The 20,179-nt window shown below is 41.0% G+C and overlaps 1 protein-coding gene across 1 annotated transcript in view; it reads right to left on the reverse strand.

The window, feature by feature from the left end:
• VWF (von Willebrand factor) overlaps positions 1 to 20,179 on the reverse strand; it is a 147,194-nt gene that overhangs the window by 87,629 nt on the left and 39,386 nt on the right. The window contains exons 17-21 of the mRNA XM_026867575.1: positions 14,825 to 15,065; positions 13,897 to 13,991; positions 12,454 to 12,614; positions 5,380 to 5,483; positions 9 to 147 (exon numbers count right to left, since the gene is read on the reverse strand). Coding sequence (XP_026723376.1) covers positions 9 to 147; positions 5,380 to 5,483; positions 12,454 to 12,614; positions 13,897 to 13,991; positions 14,825 to 15,065 — 740 coding nt within the window. The remainder of the gene's footprint in view (positions 1 to 8; positions 148 to 5,379; positions 5,484 to 12,453; positions 12,615 to 13,896; positions 13,992 to 14,824; positions 15,066 to 20,179) is intronic.

The raw sequence follows: 20,179 nt of genomic DNA on the forward strand, positions 1-20,179 counted from the left end.
GGTCTTACCTGAACTAATACATATTGACAGTTTCCTGGAAACTTGTACTTCAATCCATCAAATGTCAAATAATGAGCTGTGCCGATAACAGTGCAGGTGCCATCACACAGATTTTTGGTGCATTCCCACTTTCGACCATGGCACACGCTGTAACACAGAAAAGGAGTCAGTGACAGCTATCATTATTTCTAATGTATATAATAAGCAAGAGGATGCAAGGTGCTTTAGGCAAAGCAAAAGAGCAAAATTTCTGCCTCCAGGAACTCATGATTTGAAGACTCCCCAAAAGACACACAAGAGGTGATAAGCTACTATTTTGGCTTTTTTCCCGAGCCTGTGACTGGAAGTAAGCACATCAGCTGCGAGGAACCTCTGTGGTTGTCTGTGCTGCTGTCCATCCTCAGGTATGTCCCCAGCAGACCCTCAGTGTTTGGCCTTGAGAAGATACTCTTAGAGGTCTCCATGCCAGGGCTGCTGGAATCCTTCTCTAGGTAGACTTCCATAACTATGTTACACTTCTGTGCACCAGATGACACCTTCCCGTTAACACAAAGCAGCATGTGTTAGCAATGGGTGCATAAAGCCAAGCAGTGCACTAACAAGTTAAGTGAATAAGGACTGTGTTTCCCTTTTTCTTCCAAGCTGTATGTGCTTTTTGAACTTCCCTATTGCAAAAAGAGGCCTGGACAGAGCCTGCTGGAATATTTCATACTACTATTAGTATTTTATTTTGGATATGCCGCTGCGCTCTGAGTAGCCATTTAGAAATACATATTGATTAGCCTCCAAGGACCATTACAGGATAAATACAAAGTATAATGTCAGCAACTCTGTTTTTATTTGCAGTACTATCCATTTTTCCTCTCATTAAAAGCCAAAATAGTAGTAAATTTAATATCCAACTGGTGCCAAAGGACATGCGCTTACTCTAGCAATCAACTTCTGCAACCAAGTAACCAGGACCAGTCTGCCCAGTGGGTTTTGTTCAGATTATTCACTTCTATATAATACCACCCTTCTCCCAAGAGGTGTCTCTGTTTTTAAATTAAATTAATTCTTCATGATAGTTTATCTGACCTAGCAATGGAAGACATTACCTCACAGTCTGACAAGAACACACATATGGATTAAACTATTTATTTTTCTGTACATAGGTACTTACCTACATACACCCTCTGAGCAATTTCCTAGGGTGTGATACTGTCCCCTGAGGTCTCCTGTGGTGATCAAACCAGAACACCTGCCCTACAGGAGGATTCAAGTTTGGTGGCATACAAATAGGCATAAACTAAATCTCAGTTTACGTGACAGGAGATATGACAAGACTCCTGATCGTGAAAGGAGAAAGTGGTTCCCTGCCTGCACAACTTGCAAATGGTGTTGAGATCACCTCCTACACTTACTCTCAAGCACAGAATATGTAAAAAACAAACAAACAAACAAACAAAAAACATAACAGGGGGACATCCTAACATGAAGAGCAAAACAAGATGCTGCCTTGTTTTTTTCAGGGGGAGGGGAAATCTGAAGAGCAATCAGACATAAGCTTAAGGTCTTGATATCATTATACCCACATTGTTGTAGCAGCTGTATTGCACTGTCATTATTATACAAAACCAGGGATGCCATTTATGAAAGGGATGGCGTTCTCTTTTTTCACTCCTTTTGCACTCTTTTTGCCTTTTGTTCTTTGTTGTTTTGGCTTTGGGTTTGTTTTAAAAAACAAAACAGAATGAAATGAAATAAATATAGATATATATAGATATATATATAGATATATAGATATATATATATATATATATATGGTAACCATCTTCCAAGGGGATATTCAAAATTAAAAGAAAGCCAATTCTCTTGGTGTAACTCAACAGGTTTCAGTATAATTATCCCAGTGTAACAGACAGCAGGAAAAATAGTAGGGCTCCTAGTCTTCATGATGACACCAAACCACCCACATTCAACACCAATCATTATTAAATTTCTGAGTTTCCAAGAACATTTGTATCCTTTCATTTCTGTGATACATAATAATCTAAATCTTACATGGTACTCTGATAAATAAGGCTCAAGGAGGTAAATATGCTCATGTTAAAATGAGGGATAGAGAGAAATTGAGAAGAGACTTCAGAGCATCCACCCTGTCCTCTCGCCCTATTCCAGAGGTGTCCTGGAGAACCACAAGCCTTGCTAGAGAAGCTGCATCTTTCCTTTGGCATCCACATTTTGATCAGTGAAATAAACTGATTTGCTAACTAGCAAGAGACTAAGTAAACAAAATAAAAACCAAAGTCAGTTAAGTATAATCTACTCACTCCTTTGTTTGTTATTAATATTGGGGAGTTAGAATAGCATCTGACCGCATATCTAATGATCTAATGTAATAATAATAATTAATAATCTAACAATATTTTGCTTGAGGTTGGAAAAACTTTCCTCTACTAAATGCTTTATGATTGCAGATGGACACCATCACTGCCCCAGGAATTATCTAATCAAGCTCGATAAGGACAGGGAAAGGGGAATTCTATCCCTGCTTTAGAAATTTAAGGGGAAAAAAAAAAAAAAAAAAAAAAAAAAAAGTACTTTCCCAAGATCAAATTGCTAAACATAGAAAAACTGGCTACTGAAATGAGTTCTCTAATAATGCCTTAACCCAAGCATAAGTGTTGTTTAATCTCGATAACACCTCACAGTATAATAAATATTGTGCAATACATTTTCTTCAAAGAATGAAATCTCAGTAACATGGAACCTATTGCACTCTCTGCTATTAAATCTCTGCTAATAGGTAGAGCAAGACCAAGATTTTGTATATATATATATGCACAGACAGATTATAAAGTGTGTGGTGTAGCAAAACTCAGATTAGCAGATTTCTGCTGTGTCCTGCTTCATAAATGTTATTCCAAATTTTTCACTGAGCTCTACAATGAATTCCCAATACATAGCATAACAAAAGTTTTGCCACTGGCTTAGACTTGGAGACATTCCGTTGTTCATGAATTAGGGTCTCCCATATGTCAAGTCGAATGTAAACGCCAAATCTGACACCTCTGGCTCATATATTGCGTTTGCAGGTGTTCACATCTGGCTAAGAACAAGTGAGAATGAGAACTCCTGCAACAGCAGTACAAAAAGCAAAAACAAAAGAAAAGGAAGATCTGACCTCCAAAATGCAGACTCTCAATTCTTATTAATTCTCAAAGCAATAGTAATTTCCTATATCACTTTCTAACTGACATTTGTCTTGATATTTGCCGAGAACTATCATGAAACTTTTTAAATTCACAGAGTTCAAAAAAGCCCCAGCGATATTTTTTGAGACCTTATTTCCAATTTTACTTTCACGTTAAATAAAAATATCTAAAATGAGAGGAAGAACTTTTTATCAATGAGAAAAGGCATGATTTCTAACATTTTCTTGACCCTGATATTGAAGAAAATTCTATGTGTTAGAGGAATGTCACTTACAATGGCACTGCCAGAAACAAAAGGGCAGTTACAAGAATGAAGCAACACGGTTATGATTATTTTAAGATTAAAGATTATATGAATGTCTGAAAATAAAAATAATTAAAAATTGTAAGAATGACCACAAATAAAAATGACTGAAACTAAAAAAAAAAAAAAAATTGTGAAGAATCTTGCAAATTTCACAAGAATGACTAATTTTGCACCTTACTCTTCTTGTTTCAATAAAATTTTCCTTGTGTCTGTTTTTCAGCTGAGTCACTTTTACCCGGATGTGATGTAACCAGGTTATAGTATATGTATCTATATAAAAATATCAATTTTTCCTCCATCTTCCTCCCTTCAAAACTGCTTTTCCTCAGGTTCAATTACAGTATATGATTCACAATGTAATACGTAGCTACAAAGGGAAAAAAAAAAAAAGAAACAAAACACTGGAAGGTCAACACTGCCATATAAAAGCATAAAACTTTACATCCAAGTCAAACTTACACTAGTTAGGAGCAGTCCCACTAGTTTAAAAATACAACACTTGAAATCACTGTTGCTGAGAGATCAATGCACAAAACAAAAGCCAAACTCTCTAAGGGTGCTGATTCTCCGATCCAAGCCCACCCATCATACTGATAACAGAAACACCGCTCCAGGGGGTGCCACAGAGCTCGGCAGGGACATGCCAGGTAAAACAGGAGAAATTCTGAAGTCTAAATTCAAAGAGAACACAGTTTCCACGCTGCTGGTGGCTGCGTGTCCTACACCCTGGACTCTTGGGGCTCTGCAGAAAAGAGCCACCAGTCCCTCCGCAAGCACACACGGAGAGCAAAGCACCTCCAACTCATCAAGCGTGCGGTGCAGACAGAAGCCAAGAGTTATCCAGCAGGTAAACACCCTATTCCTTACCCAAAGCTGTGCTGAGGGCTTCCCTCCATGCAAACCTCACAGCCCAGCACTTGCTTTTGAACCTACAAATTCTTTTTCAAGAACCAAACAGGATGGATAGGGATGTGGGTGAAAGACACGGAGCATTTACTCTCTTTTTTTTTTTTTTTTTTTTTTTTAATCAATGGACTAAGCACTCATTTGAGATGTAAGAGGTCAACTCTGTTTCTGCCTGATTCTTTAACACATTTCCTGAAGACCTCCTGTCATATTATAGTTGGCATATCACACCCCTTCTGCTGATGCACGCTTCTGGCTGAAAAGGACTGATTTGAAGGGCCCCGGACAGCAAAAAAATTGGAAGGATAACAGCAGAGCTTAGCAACAAAATACAGGCTCCATTCCTCCCACCCCAAATGAGCTCCTGTATTGTTATCTTGTGTTGCAAAAGCAAGTAGCTAGCTCTCCAGCTAGTAGTGCCTGCAGAGAACCTGCACAAATACATAAACTACTTTTTTGCAAGGTACCAGATACAGTTTGAAAGAGTCACAGAGTCACTCAGGTTGGAAAAGCCCCTCGGGATCATCGAGTCCAACCCTCAGCCCGACTCTAGAAAGTTCTCCCCTACCCCACATCCCCCAACATCTCATCCAAACGACCCTTAAACACGCCCAGGGATGGGGACTGCCCCCTCCCTGGGCAGCCTGTTCCACTCTCTGACCACTCTTTCTGTGAACAATTTTACCCTAATGTCCAGTCTGACCCTCCGCTGTTGCATTTTAAAGCCATTCCCTCTTGTTCTGTTACTAATTACCCGTGAGAAGAGCCCAGCACCAACATCTCTAGAGTGTCCTTTCAGGTAGTCGGCGCTGGTCTTTACGCAACATGTGAAGGCAATATGCCAGTCTGTGCAACATGAGCATTACTACCCTTATTTATATAAAATAGATCTGTTAAGAAAACAGTATTTTGTTTCAAAAGAAACATGTTAGATGTCCTAGAGAAAACCAGAAATTTCCGGTGGCTCACCAGGTGTTGCAGTCATTAGTCACTGTGTCTCCCTTGGCATATTCTCTCCCGTTGTGAAAACACGGGCATCTCTCAGGAGCAACACACTTGTTTTCATGTCGCACCTAAGCAAAACACACAGTTTGTCAGCATGAGGGCCTGTTGGTATGTGCCAGTACACAGAGGAGTAGGCACGAGAACATGTGCATAAAGAATAAAGAAAAGGATAGATGGAAAGGTTGAAGACTATCTAAGGTAAGAAAGGCACAGCATCGATAATATTTTTCCCATTAACATATATAGATCTATAGGTACATAAATCACAGTCTTGCTTCAGCAGCTGAACACCAGATTGAACTGCTAGGAGAACAGATTAGATTAGAGAAGAACGTTGTGATGAAAATGTCCAATCTGGAGAAAGTAAAATAGGCTACTTGTATACGACGACCGGGTGAGAGCTTCACACACAACAAACCGAAGGATGGCCTAACAGAAAAGCAGCCAAATGCAGGGCTCAGCTGGGCTAAAATCTGAAATATGAACACTGAGGAAGAGACAAGGAGCTGCAGTGCCAGAAAAAACCCATGTGCAAACGCAAGTTCTATTGTCACAGACAACAGCACCCCAACAAAGCTCACCCCCACCGCTGACTCGTCTCTGAAAATTGCAGTAGTCACTCATTTTCTTCCAAATCTCTATTTATTTCCTAGAAGGCAGGATAAATATCAGTCCACTAAAGTCATTATTTCACTCTCACAGGCTCTGTTGCTGGGAAATAGGTCACTATGTTCTGTCTACATTTTTTTTTTCCAGTCTTACCCTACTGATTTTAGTTTCGCTTGGTATAACAACAAACAATTTACAAAAATAAAGCAAACAAAGAACCAACTAATGTCTTTAGACTGATCAGATTTTTCCATTCCTTTTCTCTTTTTTTTTTTCTGCAATTATTCCCTTTCCATTTTGAAGACAGACAGCTTTAGAAAATCAAGCAAAACCAAGGCTGGCTATGCTGTTTTTCACTTGGTCGTGGTTCGGCAAAGCCAGGGGTAGGTTTGGGTCTTGCTTCATGGAATGCCAAAATGCAGAGTGCTTCCCCTCCCTCTCATTCAAAACTCACAAAATATCACCTTCCCACTTTCAACTCTTTCTGTAAAATCATTAAAATAGTTTCTTTCTTACCATTAAATACAGGCCAATGAGATCAATGTCGTCTGAACGCCAGGTTAATAAAGTAGAACAGCTCTGCCTTTTCCTATGGGGATCTAGAACTGCCACAGGGAACTACTAATAAAACGGATTTCACAGCCCTGAGACCTTTCATTCATACGCAGCTCCACATGCTCTGTGGCTTATAGAGAGTTATATCATGCCAAATAAACTCACACCAATAGAAGCAAGATGGAAACAAAGAAATGCTTTTCTAGATGATAGACCTGGGGCTCTTCCTCAGACTTAATCTCCACAAAGGACGGGGAGAAAACAGGCCAGAGAAGACCATATGTTTATGGTCTTTAGGGTGTTTAATTCCTTCCTTCCTTCCTTCCTGGTGGCATTCAGGAAAAAAGCAATATATGACTTCACACTCGTGGCTACATTTCTGATTTTTCCACACCGTTCAGCAACACAGTTCTCAAAAGACTTGAGGGCTAGTCTCTGGATACAAAATTTGGGATTAGAAGTGTGGTTAGCAAAAGGAGGATTAAGACCTCTTCTACTTGCTCCCTCACACATTGACATGAAGCTAGTTACAGCCTATCCCCAACTCTAAAAGCTTAATAGAGCAGTATTAGTGTTTCCACCACAAACGTACGGCCACCATGAAGCTACAGAGCAGCAACTGTTAATTCACTGGCAAAGAGGGAAGACTGCCTTGTCTGAACCCTGAAGAGTGGGTGAGTAGGATTTAGAAAGCCAGACCTAAATACCCAAAGTAGACTTTGTCCAGAAGACTTAATTACTTTTGTTGCAAAACTCAATGGATTATGATTTCATTAATACTTTCACACAATCTACTGGTCATATTGACATCACATCCAAAAGGTGGCGTATCTGGCAGACCGATGCCGTGCTGTGTTGCAAGTCTGTTGAGCACAGTACCACGTGGTACTACAAGACCAGTGGCGTTATTCACCAATAGCTGGCCTTTCCACAGAAGTGTCTCAATCCATCAATAGATAGCACTTAATACAGGAGATCTAACAGTCCTGAGTGCCTGAGGTGATGGGAGGCAGGAGCGCTGCGAAGGCAACCACAAGGAAAGACACGGGTTTGTAGTGAGGACAGATGCTGCTCGCACCATCTCACACCCTTATGGTGATGCTCCTGAGAGTGCAGGCGTGGGATTATAAATGGTTAACTAGCTGATGATCCCCCCTCTACTTGGGGATCTGACAGAAATGTCCATCGTTTCCTTGCTCTGTTTTATTAATTTCTAAGCCTTCACAAATCTTGCCAAAGGAAGGACAATATTACAGATTGCAGAACCTTTAAAATTGTTCTCCCCTAAACTCTGCCTTGATGAGGCTGAATTTTAATCTCTCCCGATCAACGTAATTTTGATGAGTATTTTACTGCCAAGGGAAGCTCGGATTTTCACTCTGTTCTTCTTGATACACCTGAGGACTCCAGCAGAAAGTCAGTCAAAGGTATAAAGGAGTACGGGATTAAGTAAAGGGAGTGGGTCAAATTAGAACCCCGTAGCTGATATGTTTTAACAGCCTGTCACCATTTCTGTGCAAAGACAAGTCAAAAACATGCTAGGACACAGCACTCAACACGTGTAGGTTTACACTCAGATTTTCTTTTTTATGTGAGCTGTATGCTTCTTCTGTTTGTTTTCTGAAGCATTATCCTTGGGCAGACCCACGTACCAGAAAGCTGGTACCCACCTCCTCAGGAAGACTCTGCCATGCTGTTACACAGGATAAGCCTGCACTGAAGAATATACAACAGAGCTAGCAGGAAAATCAAAATAGCACTCTATTAAGTTTCTGTTGAAAACAGATTGGAAGAAAAAAAAATATTTCAAACTATACCGATTAAAATGTTTAGAGGTTTGGGTTTGGTTTTTTTTTTTTCCTTTTTCTACTAACATATCATAGTTTCAGAAAAAGTTATATTTAATCACTCAGAACACAATCAAATGTTTCATTTCCATTTTAAACCTTAATTTACTTCAGTTGTTGGAAATTGAAATAAATTAATTTTATAGTTTTGAAGTGTCTGGATTTTCTTCTTTCTGATTGTTTTTTTTTTTTTTTTTTTTTTTTTTTTCTTCCCCAGAAAGGTGGTTAACACTCCATTTGTACATTCATTAATATTTTCTAATGGGAAAAACCTGGAGTGCAATAAACTAATCTGAGAAAGCATATTTTTCCCCACACTTCTGCACATATGTTATGATTTATCTTTTCTGCTCTGCATAAGGGTGACAAGTATGGAGAATTTCCCACCCTCCAGATGATCAAAGACAGAAAAGGAAGAATTACTTTTCATGACATATTGAACATTTTTATTCTCAAGAAATCAAAACAATATAAAATACTAAGTCAAGGTGAACTGGAAAACATTTTTCCGTTTAAATAAATTAGTTTTCATTTGCATTTTCTGATCAGCATTTGCCGATCTGATTTGCATTTTCTGATTGATTGGCAAATTCTCAACCCAGCAAATTTTCCCATTCAAATCTAGGCAACTGCAGCTTCATGTTCATGAACCATCCCTGACTGTTGTTTTTTAATTATTTTTCAGATATGTAATTCAAAATTGGCAGACAATTTGTGCATACAGATTTTAGACTATGATTTCCTCTGTTTAAGACTGATAACTCAGCTAACTAATCTGTAAACATCTCTTCATATATGTAGGGATAACACTGCACTTAATTACATATTAATTTCTATATATACTTGCAAATTGTACTGGAGAGGGTTTTTTGCATAAACTCCATCCCATTGACTGTGTTTCCTGATTGTATGAACCATTTCAGAGCCAAGCAACAAGATTAATTTTTTTGTTAATAAGTTATCCATGACCATTCATAATTTTTGTACGCTACCGCACCGCAAAAGAAAAACATCTTCAGTAAAATGGCAGAATTTCTTCCAGAATGATATGTGCAAAAATTTATTCCCATAAATGTTCAGTAATCTGTTACTTCCCACAGACATTCCTACAAACAGTAGCTCACCTCCTTGTAAATAAAGCAGGATTACAGAACACCAACAAGGAAGACCGACGGGCAAAATAAATATTTATACCATTTTCCCATCCCTTTATTGCTCAGCTCTGTTGATACAAGTCTGGAAAACACAGACTTCATGACTTTGCAGTGTTTTCCCTCAGTGTGCTCAAAGTCTTTAAGGTAGAGAGAGGCAGGATGGAAAGGAGAACCTGGTCATCACCACAAATCTTTTCATTTTCGGCAGCTGATACTGGGGGCACATTGCAAAACCAGAAATAGGGGAAAAACCTCCACCAAACCACCCTGGTTAAGTACCTGCTGGTGATGAGGAGGAAACTGCTCTTTGATGTCAAGTTGGCAGGTCCTGTGGAGCCACACACCAGGAGGCCAATGCGTGGCAAAGGGCACCCACATAATGAAAGCACCGAGCTTGGTCCTGCCTTTGCATGGCCATCCTTCCACAAAATCCTCTATTTACTGGCCTCACCCATCACAGCTTTGAGAAACTCTAATCTCTCAATTTTTATTCCCTGCCAAACAGGAAGCCAATGAGAATAATAAAATATATAGACTGACTTTACTGGAAGATTGAACCATACTGTCATCTAGTGGACAAAAAACTTATTTTACTAGTTCTAAAAAAGAAAAAAATTAAAAAAAAAAAAAAAAAAAAAAAAAAAAAAAACAAACCACGGGGCCCGATTCTTCTGTGCAAAACCTGACAAACCACCTTGTTGAATTCAGGGGCATGATTCCCATCACTGCAGAATCAAGTGGAATTTCTAGTTCCAAAATGCCAAAGATGACTTTTCCTGGCAAGAATTTTATGAACCAATGGTTTGAATGAGAGGGTGCAACCTACTAAAAAGGAATACAAAACTCTGCACTAAATCTGAAGGTTAATCACTAGGAAGGAGATTTAGGGGAGAGGTTTGGGTTTGGTTTTGTTAGGAGGGGGTAGGGGGGGATGTGTGTGTCCCACTCCCCTTTTTTTTTATTTCCTGTTGAGTAGTTTTCATAATTTGTTTTCCATTAGTAGCTCCAAAGTCTACTAATACGATATTCTAGACCTGAAACAAATCTCAAGCCCCTTTCTGATTGTTACATACAAAGACCTGTTCACACTGGAGCACTTGGAACCTTACACATACACAAACTTTTAAAAGTTTTCTTATCACATTACTATTTAGGAACATTCTTCTCTAAAAGGAAAGACACGTGAAAGCAAAAACTGAAAAGAAGCAACGCTTGTTTTTAAAATTGTGGTGAAAATTTGCTCAATGTTGATGTGGATGCCTTCAAATTCTGTTCTGTATTTTTCACTTTGTACCTATAAAACACCTCACAAGTTTGAGTGTTTGCCTACAACTGGCATTTTATTCTGGAGTAGCATCTACTTACATAATGTGCGTTTAGCAGCAAAACATGGTAGCAACGTTCAGAAGATATTAATTCTAGAAATTACCGTATTATGAGAATTCAAAGGGGTTATTGTTTTTAGTAAGACAGTGGAAGGAATCTGGGGGGAGAAAACACCTTTATCCATACAGAATTAAAACCAGCATGCCTTTATAAAAATACATGGTTCCAAATAAAGTTAACTGCTTTTAAAATGGAATTTAAACTAGTGGTTGCAGTAAATTCATTAGAGCTAAAGCCTAAACATAAACACGCATCTCAGCCCTAGAAGTAATAACCCACACCTTCATTTGCTAACAATCAATGTCCAGTGCCTATCAGTCCGAGCCTGAACCTTGAAAAAAAAAAAAAAAAAAATCTTTTACATTTCTAGAGTTCCTGGGTTGGAGCATTTGAAGACATCTTGCTTTACCATATACCTGAGTCAGAAAGCTGTACCAGCACATCTCTAAGCACCACGGGTATTAAATAAAGTCTCACAGCTGTATTTTAGCCCTCAAACAAAACAAAGACACAACTTCTTTTCCGACATGCACTAGGTATGTTTGTCTGTACTTCAGGCACTAAACATCACAAACTTCTTAATCCCAGCAGTTTTCCCGGACAGAGATCTCAAAAGTGTCATTTATTTAAACTTCATAAAGAGTGTAGCTTGTGCTCCACAACTATCTTATCCACATGATGCCTGAGACTATACCCCAAGCTAAGATCCTCTGCAGAACTCCTCACCTGCCCAGTGTTGCACAGCACTGAACACGTTTTTTTCTCCAGCTCAGAGAACAGCAGCAAACTGCTGTCTATTCTACTTTATCTGCTTTTTTATCAGGGCCCTAAACTGATATTGAGTTCAGTCACTGGCTTAGCAAATAACTATTTGCTCTATGTAAAAATAACTAGATTAATAATTAAATTTGAGGGTTGCAGGGGAACATAACCCTGGACTTCAGAAAGCATTTTACCGGTGAGAAAAGCGTGCTCAGCACACTGCCTGCAACTCCAGGACACCCCCTGGCATCATCTTAGCAAGTTTTGTGTCCCACGTTCCTTCTCACAGGGAACTCTCAGTTTAGTAGAACACAGAGGAGGGAAGCAGCAGAGATGGAGACTTGACAAGGAGGCAACTAGTATCAGGAGGAGGGTTTGGCTGGAAGCGGGACGGGTATCTAGGGTATGGGAGCCTGTGTACTTCTGTCTTTCCGGCTGGGGAAGTTCAACAAGACTGAGGAGGAGTTTGGGAGGAGAATTGAAGAAAGGCATAAATTGGTCTTTAAAAAAGTGCGTTTTGGCTTTTTGATTCTCAATTATATTTACAAGCCGAACTTCATCTTCCATGCAGATACACTAATGTGCAATGTAATGTAAAACACATGTATTTTAAACCAGCCACAATTCAGCAGAGTCAATACTTCACAACTGCATGTTTCCAAGTCACAAGAAGACTGCTGGTAGGAAAAAAATGAAGGCAAGAAAACAAAGAGGTGCCTGCTTACCATCCCTTTTGGACAGAGGCATCCAGATATGCAGCCATGGCTGACGCACTCCAAGTCATAATTCTGGCAAGTCTTGGCACACTCCAACCCTTCAGCTCTTGGGTTGTTTGCAGGACAGACAAGTTTTTCCATGGGGGATCTGCATGTCAAACTCCTTTTTACTTCAAAAAAAAAAAAAAAGTTACAAAAATTGCAATTAGAACTCAAGTCTTGTTAGCACAGTATTTTTCTAAAGGACAGGTCAACATTTTTATTAGAAAACTAATTTTGGATATAGAATAGAGCAACGCCACCACACCACCATGCATGACAACGTAAAGGTAACAGTTCCCACTTCTCGTGAAGTGACCTCAGTTAGGCTGTCCGAAAAGCAAGTATTCTAATACAGATGCAAAAGGAGCTGCACGAGGGTTCAATTCTGGATTGCCCTAGAGCTACGAGCACACTTCAGTGTGAAAAATGTTTCAACCTGTAGGCAGCATACACTAGCCATGTCAGCACAAAATTGATGTTCTGAGAAGCAACAGCACCATATATTATTGTGGTTAGACTCACTTCCAACACAGAGTATAACCACACGAGTGACTGTTTAACAACAACACCCTTAGCTTAAATGCAAAGTTTTCAAACTCTTTGAGAACTTAAGTTCTGATAGATCAGAATTTCCAAAAAAACTCCAGGTTATTATTTCAAGCAATGCTAGAAATAAGCCTCTCTCAGTTTTGTAAGTCTTCGCACATTAGTATCAGGAAAATTACATCTTAATAACATTACAGCAAGGGTTTGGTGACATATACACCTAGAAGGCTTCACCTGAAGGACAGTGAGGGCCAACCAGTGACGCTGTTTCTGGTGACCTACCAAGACACCCCTCTCCCACCAATATCCTCTAAGCTCCATCCATATATCAGTGGGCAACCTCAAAAATTCCAGGACCTCTGATGCCCTATTTTCTAATGCCTAGCTCTACATGGCAGCTGTTAGTCTCCAGGAGGTTTTATGTCAAGATGTCTAGTGGCTGGTAGCACTCTAACCTTCAAGCCACAAAAAGCTTCATCAGCACCAGAAAGGAGAGCTTGCAACCTGCTGGTCACAAGCAGGAGGTATAAAGCTGGCTAGTTACTCGTGTCATGTGATCTTCAAATAGCAATTGGAAGTCTCAAATGACCACCAAGGCACCCCTTAACCTCTTCAACTAAAGAGAGACTGCAGTGACTAACTATAATTTTGAGAGGTGGGACACCATGAGCCCTGCACTCTCCCACGCAAACATTTTGTTTCTATCCTGTAATAAAATAAAATTTAAAAAAAATTAGAAAAAGACACATCACCAGCCACTACAACTTCTGGGACTTCTGTCCTATTCTAGATTACCGAGAGACTGAAGAGGAAAAAAAGAAAAAAAAATAACGAAAAAATACAAATTTTTTAAGGCATACTAACTTCTGGCAGATGGCCTCTCATCAACGAAAGCATCTGGCAGGAAGGCACCAGGAACTCTGTTTGTACTGCAGTGCATGAAACCATTTTCACAATAGCTAAGAAAAAAAAAAAAAAAAAAAAAAAAAAAACACAAGTAGGACTTATATTTAACCAAGTGACATTTAGCTTTCACTCACACTGTTGTTTTCAGACAGGACCACGGGGAACTTGTCAGTGCACCAAAATCACACCTCTCATCGGGGCTGATCTTTGCTTATCAAGCTTAAAGGCAAACTTTCCTTAAGGTAGTTGTGGTGAAATACTAGCATGGTAACCCAGCTGCATGCTAGCCCTGTCCCACTGGATCCAGTGCATCTACACAGGCATAAAACTGGGCAAGATCATAGTCAGGTCTGCTGCAGAGAGATATAAGGGGCCAATTAGTGCCTGCAACTTATTACTTCTGGGTTAGAAAAGGAGAAGACACTGTTCCCAAACCTGGGCTTGCCAGGAGCCACCCAGCAGTCACATTCCTACTCTCAGTGCACCGCTACTCAATTCAACAATTAGAAGTGCTTTTTAATATTTGTATCTTTAACAGAGGTAAGTAGGTTTTAACATTTAGGAAACGTATCTCAGCACATTAAAGTGATGTTTTTAAAGCCTTCAAAGTACCTATTGTCAGTAATTAAAGTCCATTTCAAACTGGCAGGAACTCTTCGTGGAATAAGGCTAAGTATTGTTTGCTAAGGTGGCATTTGAAATGATATGGATATAGAGATGCAACAGTAAAACTCACCATTTGGTTTGTTGGAGGAAAAATCTTGCCCTCTTTTAAACTGATTTCAGTGGAGGTATAGGAACTGAGGAACTGAAGCTGTTAGCCACTCGGACTATCCGTAAATTTGAGTCACAGCGTGTAGGGATGAGTTATGAACATTGCACTTACCACATGGTGTAATGATCAGAAAAGACATCCTCTGGCTGGAAGATCTCACCATCGTAGTAACAAGAGCAGTGGGACTTCAGCACGCACTGCTCGTGTTCATCCAGGTAGTGCCCGGGTGGACAGTAGCATCCTTCTACGCAGAGTTCATCGCAGTCCTCATCCGGGTAGGACAGAGATCTGCAGGTCTGGTTGCACGGCGTCCCACACTGCTGGTACACTCGGTCTTTAGGACAGGTCATTGCTGTTGAATGATGTGCACGTCAGGGAGACTGGCATTTCATTCAAAGCCAACTAAAGGAAAAAGCTGCCTAAACCAGACTGGAAAACTGGGGATTAAAATGTATTTACTTAATTCACACTGTCTCTCCTTAACTCTGCGGCACCAGCGAAGCCTAGGGCACTGCTTATATATACAAAAGCAAAACCTCGTTATGTGCAGCTCCTAATAAATGTCAGGACTGGATTGCAACCCCTGCAATGGAAATCCATCCACAGCACTTCATCCAGACTGAAAAACACAGACTCTGTCCAACCTCCATTATTACTTGGATCTACAAGTTAAGAGCATTACAGGTGTCATGCACACATTCACACTTCTCTTTCTTTGCAACTTGGTTAGGCACAATTTGGTCAAATAAGTAGAAATGTATGTTTCTGTCAGGTGCTGCAGTAGTTTAAAGCCTCGCATCCCAGCAGCTCTCAGTGATTTCTGTGGAAACAAGTGCAAATAATGAAGTAGTGATGGTGGAGCCAAACCTTGGGTACCGATAATTTTTCACAGAATCCCAGAATCATCTCGGTTGGAAAAGCCCTTGCAGCTCCTCCAGTCCAACCATGACCCTCCTCCTGACCGTTCCCAACTCCCCCAGATCCCTCAGCACTGGGTCAGCCCGACTCTTCAACCCCTCCAGGGCTCCTGGTGACTCCCCCCCCTGCCCTGGGCAGCCCATTCCAACGCCCAACAGCCCCTTCTGCACAGAAATCCTTCCTAATAACCAGTCTAAACCTTCCCTGGCACAGCTTGAGGCCATTCCCTCTTGTCCTATCACTTGTTACTTGTTTAAAGAGGCTCATCCCCATCTCTCTGCACCCTCCTTTCAGGAAGCTGTAGAGGGCCAGGAGGTCTCCCCTCAGCCTCCTCTTCTCCAGACTAAATAACCCCAGTTCCATCATTTTTTTTATTATTAATTCATTTTTACACAGACCTAATTATGGTCTTTGGAGATATTTTGGCTTCTTTGTTTATAAAACTTCTACTTAGTTCTACAGTGCTGATCTTGAGGCAATCTCCTCTGCATACATCAGCATCGGCACTAGATGGCAGCTATGACAACATATTGCAGAAGACTGGAAAACTAGTGTTATCGAAGGCTTTTAAGAGGCCTCCTGGCAACTAGGATTTACAAAACCTCTCGTTTGTAGCAGCCTTCCAAAGCGAATGGCCATAGTCGTAAGGGGATAAGTCAGGATGTTCAGCAGAGTGAGAGAAGCAGCTGCAAATAAAAGTTGGCACATTTGTACTGCGCTAAAACCAAGATCAAGGGCTTACATACAAAGCTCTTCCTCTTTGTCGTCCTTGCAGAATGATCTGTTAATCTCTACCCTCTCTTCTGTGAGCGCACACCCCTGGGAACTGTAGCAGCAATGGTAGGAAAAGAAAAACTATAGCAAGGCTACAGCCTCACCCAGCTGCTAGCAGGGCTGAACTAACGCTGAGGCTAACAAAGCAAGGCCTACATACTAATGCTTACCTTCACAAAATTCTTATTAGATGAAGAATTACTTTTACTCACTGAAGAGAGGCACGGTTGCCCCAACATCTCCCCAACTTCTGTTGAGGCACCTGAAGTGCCATACTCAGGAGCGTAAGCCCCTAACTTGAGGATTCAGACCAGAGGCATCTAAGGTGACTCGAAGTCTTCTTCAGAGCAAAGTTCTCCCAAGTCTGGGACTTGTGCCAGAACTATTTAACATACATTTCAAAACACAGCCTAAGAAATTTATGGGTGCTCGTCAACACAGTATGCAGAGTGAATATCTCCGAAATAAGTAGATGATAGATTCACTCACGGTTATAGGAGTCTTTGGCAGCTATTCACAGAACAGTGCTACTAATTTACATAAACACAACCTTTGCAGTAAATCTTGCAGTAAAATACTGAACAGGGACAGCCCAGGGCTGAGGACCATTTTAAGAGTAACTTTCACCACTAAAGGCAAACAGGACAACCACGAAGCCTCATCCAAACCTATGATCTGCTACACAGGAACCTCTGGAAACAGGGAACTGGTTTGGCAGATTTCAGGCAGCTACACCCGTTGACTAGTTTCAAGATTCAGTAAGGACAGGATAACTGAGCCCAGCATCCTGCCCTACTTTCTGGTCGGTGGTAACACTCCCTGTCCACAGGGACAATTTTGCAGTGGATCCGTTTCTTAGCTAAACCTTTGAAATTCATCTTACCTGCCCATAAACTTCCTAAGATTTTAGAAACATCCCCCATTTTTCCATTTATCCTACTCTATACAAAAAAACAACAAACCACAACCCATTATCACCAGGAAAATGAGAGGAAAAGGCAAGGTGCATCTACTGTCTATGGATGCCCATTAAAAAACTGAAGCAGTTGTGCTCTAAAGCTCAGCCTGTCCCAGGGATAAGATGGGAAGTAGTGGGAAAACACTGGAAAAATATGTATCCATCACACATTTCATCCAGCTTCTTGTGGGTGAGTTTTCAACCCAGAGTGAAAGAAACATAAACCCTGCTTGGTTTCTCAGCTGGTACAAGGTGAAAACACAATCTCACCTAGGTCAGGAGCTCTGGGTGAAGATGCACCCTGTGAGAATTAAATTTAACACTGCTACTCCACCAGCACCAGCTGGCATGCTGAGCCTCACCATGCTATGTAGCCATCCTCAGATGCTTCTCAGAGCCTGCCCTTAATTCCCTACTGACCACTCCAGCCCTCCTGGATTGACCCCATACAAATCTACTCACAGAAGCCATGCAAAGACAATTAACTATCCCAGCACGTTCACATTAAGGAAAACAGCAGGCTCATCAACAGGTCCTAAAACCTAAAGAAAGTTCTAGGGAGCTGTTTATTGATTGCCCTTTGCTGCGAAAATATAGATACATACATACACACAGTGACAATCATAGAATCATTTAGGTTGGAAAAGGCCCTTAAGATCACTAAGTCCAACTGTTAACCTAACACTACCAAGTCCACGACTCAACCATGTCCCTAAGCACCTCATCTCCACGTCTTTCAAATACCTCCAGGGATGGGGACTCAACCACTTCCCTGGGCAGCCTGTCCCAGTGCTTGACAACCATTTTGATGAAGAAATTTTTCCTGATATCCAATCTAAGCCTCCCCTGGTGCAACTTGAGGCTGTTTCCTCTTGTCCTATCACGTGTTAATTGGCAGAATAGACCGATACACACATCGCTACAACCTCAGGTAGTTGTAGAGAGTGATAAGGTCTTCCCTCAGCCTCCTTTTCTCCAGACTAAACAACCCCAGTTCCCTCACCCACTCTTCATCAGTCTTGTTCTCTAGACCCTTCACCACCTTCATTGTCCTTCTTTGGATGTGCTCCAGCACCTCAATGTCTTTTTTGTAGAGAGATGCCCAAAGCTGAACACGGTATTTGAGGCACGGCCTCACCAGTGCTGTCTACAGAGGGACAATCACTTCATTAGTCCTGCTGGCCACATTTCTGGTACAGCCAGGATGCCATTGGCCTTCTTGGCCACCTGGGCACACTGTCAGCTCACATTCAGCTGGCTGTCAACCAACACGCCCAGGTCCTTCCCCACCAGGCAGCTTTCCAGTCACTCTTCCCCAAGCTTGCAGCATTGCTTGGGGTTGTTGCGACCCAAGTGCAGGACCCGGCACTGAGCCTTCTTGAACCTCATACAGTTGGCCTTGGCCCGTCGCTCCAGCCTGTCCAGATCCCTCTGTAGAGCCTTTCTACCCTAGAGCAAATCAACACTCCCATAAAACTGGGTGTCATCTGCAAACTTACTGAGGGTGCAATTGATTCCCTCATCCAAATCACTAATAAAGATATGAAATAGAACTGGGCCCAATAGTGAGCCCTGGGGAACACCACTTGTGACTGGCCACCAACAAGACCTAGCTCCACCCATCACCACTGTTTGGGCCCAGTCACCCAAGCAGTTTTTTTGCATGCATGTGCAGGATAGACGGCCCTTCACGGTAAAGTCTATCTGCTCCTTCCATGCAGCACAAAGGGATTGGCTCTGTTGTTTATTCATGATGGGCTGCAAGGGTACAAGTTAGCTCCTAAACAATCAAACTGCAACTGAAGTAATTTCAAAGACGTGGGAGATGAATGCCCCTGTTAGCTTGATACGCAGCAGAAACGCTGTGCTACGTTAATGACTTACCTCCCTGCCACTTATCCACTTCAAATCAAGCAAACCGGTTCTGTCAAGTCATTTCCCAAGAAACCGAATCTCTGTTGACCAAGGCAGGAGTGGAGCACGTGTTCAGTGCACTGGGCCATCAACACGAATTACGCAACCTGCACATTCACGTCTCAAGCCCATTAAAAGAGGGATTGTTCTCCTTCATGTGTCAGGAGATGTCTAGGGCATCAGGATTATTTAATGGGGGCTGATGGATCTGCAATCAGGGAAATCGTCACTTTATGAGAGCATAAAGCGCTCTGTAATGCACAGAAAGGAGGAAGCAGCTCTGCACTATTAAAGATTAATTGTGAAAATTGACTTTTTCAATTACAGAAAGAACGATGGTGCATTATCGCTGCTCTTTCTTTCAGCCTCCAGACCTGCACATTTTTAAAAGGATTTTTATTACATTACTGTTCTACTATCTGAACATTTACATAAATTAGGTAAAATATTATGAAACCATACAGCAGTTTAACATAAATTGGTTTTGTTCTCATTCGCAGTAAATACTCTCCAGCCTGGAGAAGCTGTAGTCACTGACCTCACAAGTACAGACCCTACTAGGTGGAAGGCCAACAATCTCTCTTTCTCTCTCTCTTTTTCAGTTTCCACACAGTTTATAAATGTTTTTCCCACCCCCTGTTTGGGAAGAATTAGCAGAACAGATTTGGAAGGCTGCCAAGCATACATGCTTTTCCCAAAAAATTTCAATTGTCTTCTTTCCTTATTAGCAAAGTTGCTCAGGAAAATGGAAAAACATCCATTTCACAAATATTTATGGAGATGTTCCATCAAAATTCCATTGCAATCGATTTTTTTTTTCCTACCACATTGACGTAACAGAGAAAGAAAAGAAATAAAAGATGCTGGCTGTTTCTGCTCCAGCTTCTTAGAGGTTTGGCTAT

This window comes from Athene cunicularia, assembly GCF_003259725.1.
Source record: "Athene cunicularia isolate RWA chromosome 1 unlocalized genomic scaffold, athCun1 chr1_part2, whole genome shotgun sequence".
Lineage (NCBI taxonomy): Eukaryota > Metazoa > Chordata > Aves > Strigiformes > Strigidae > Athene > Athene cunicularia.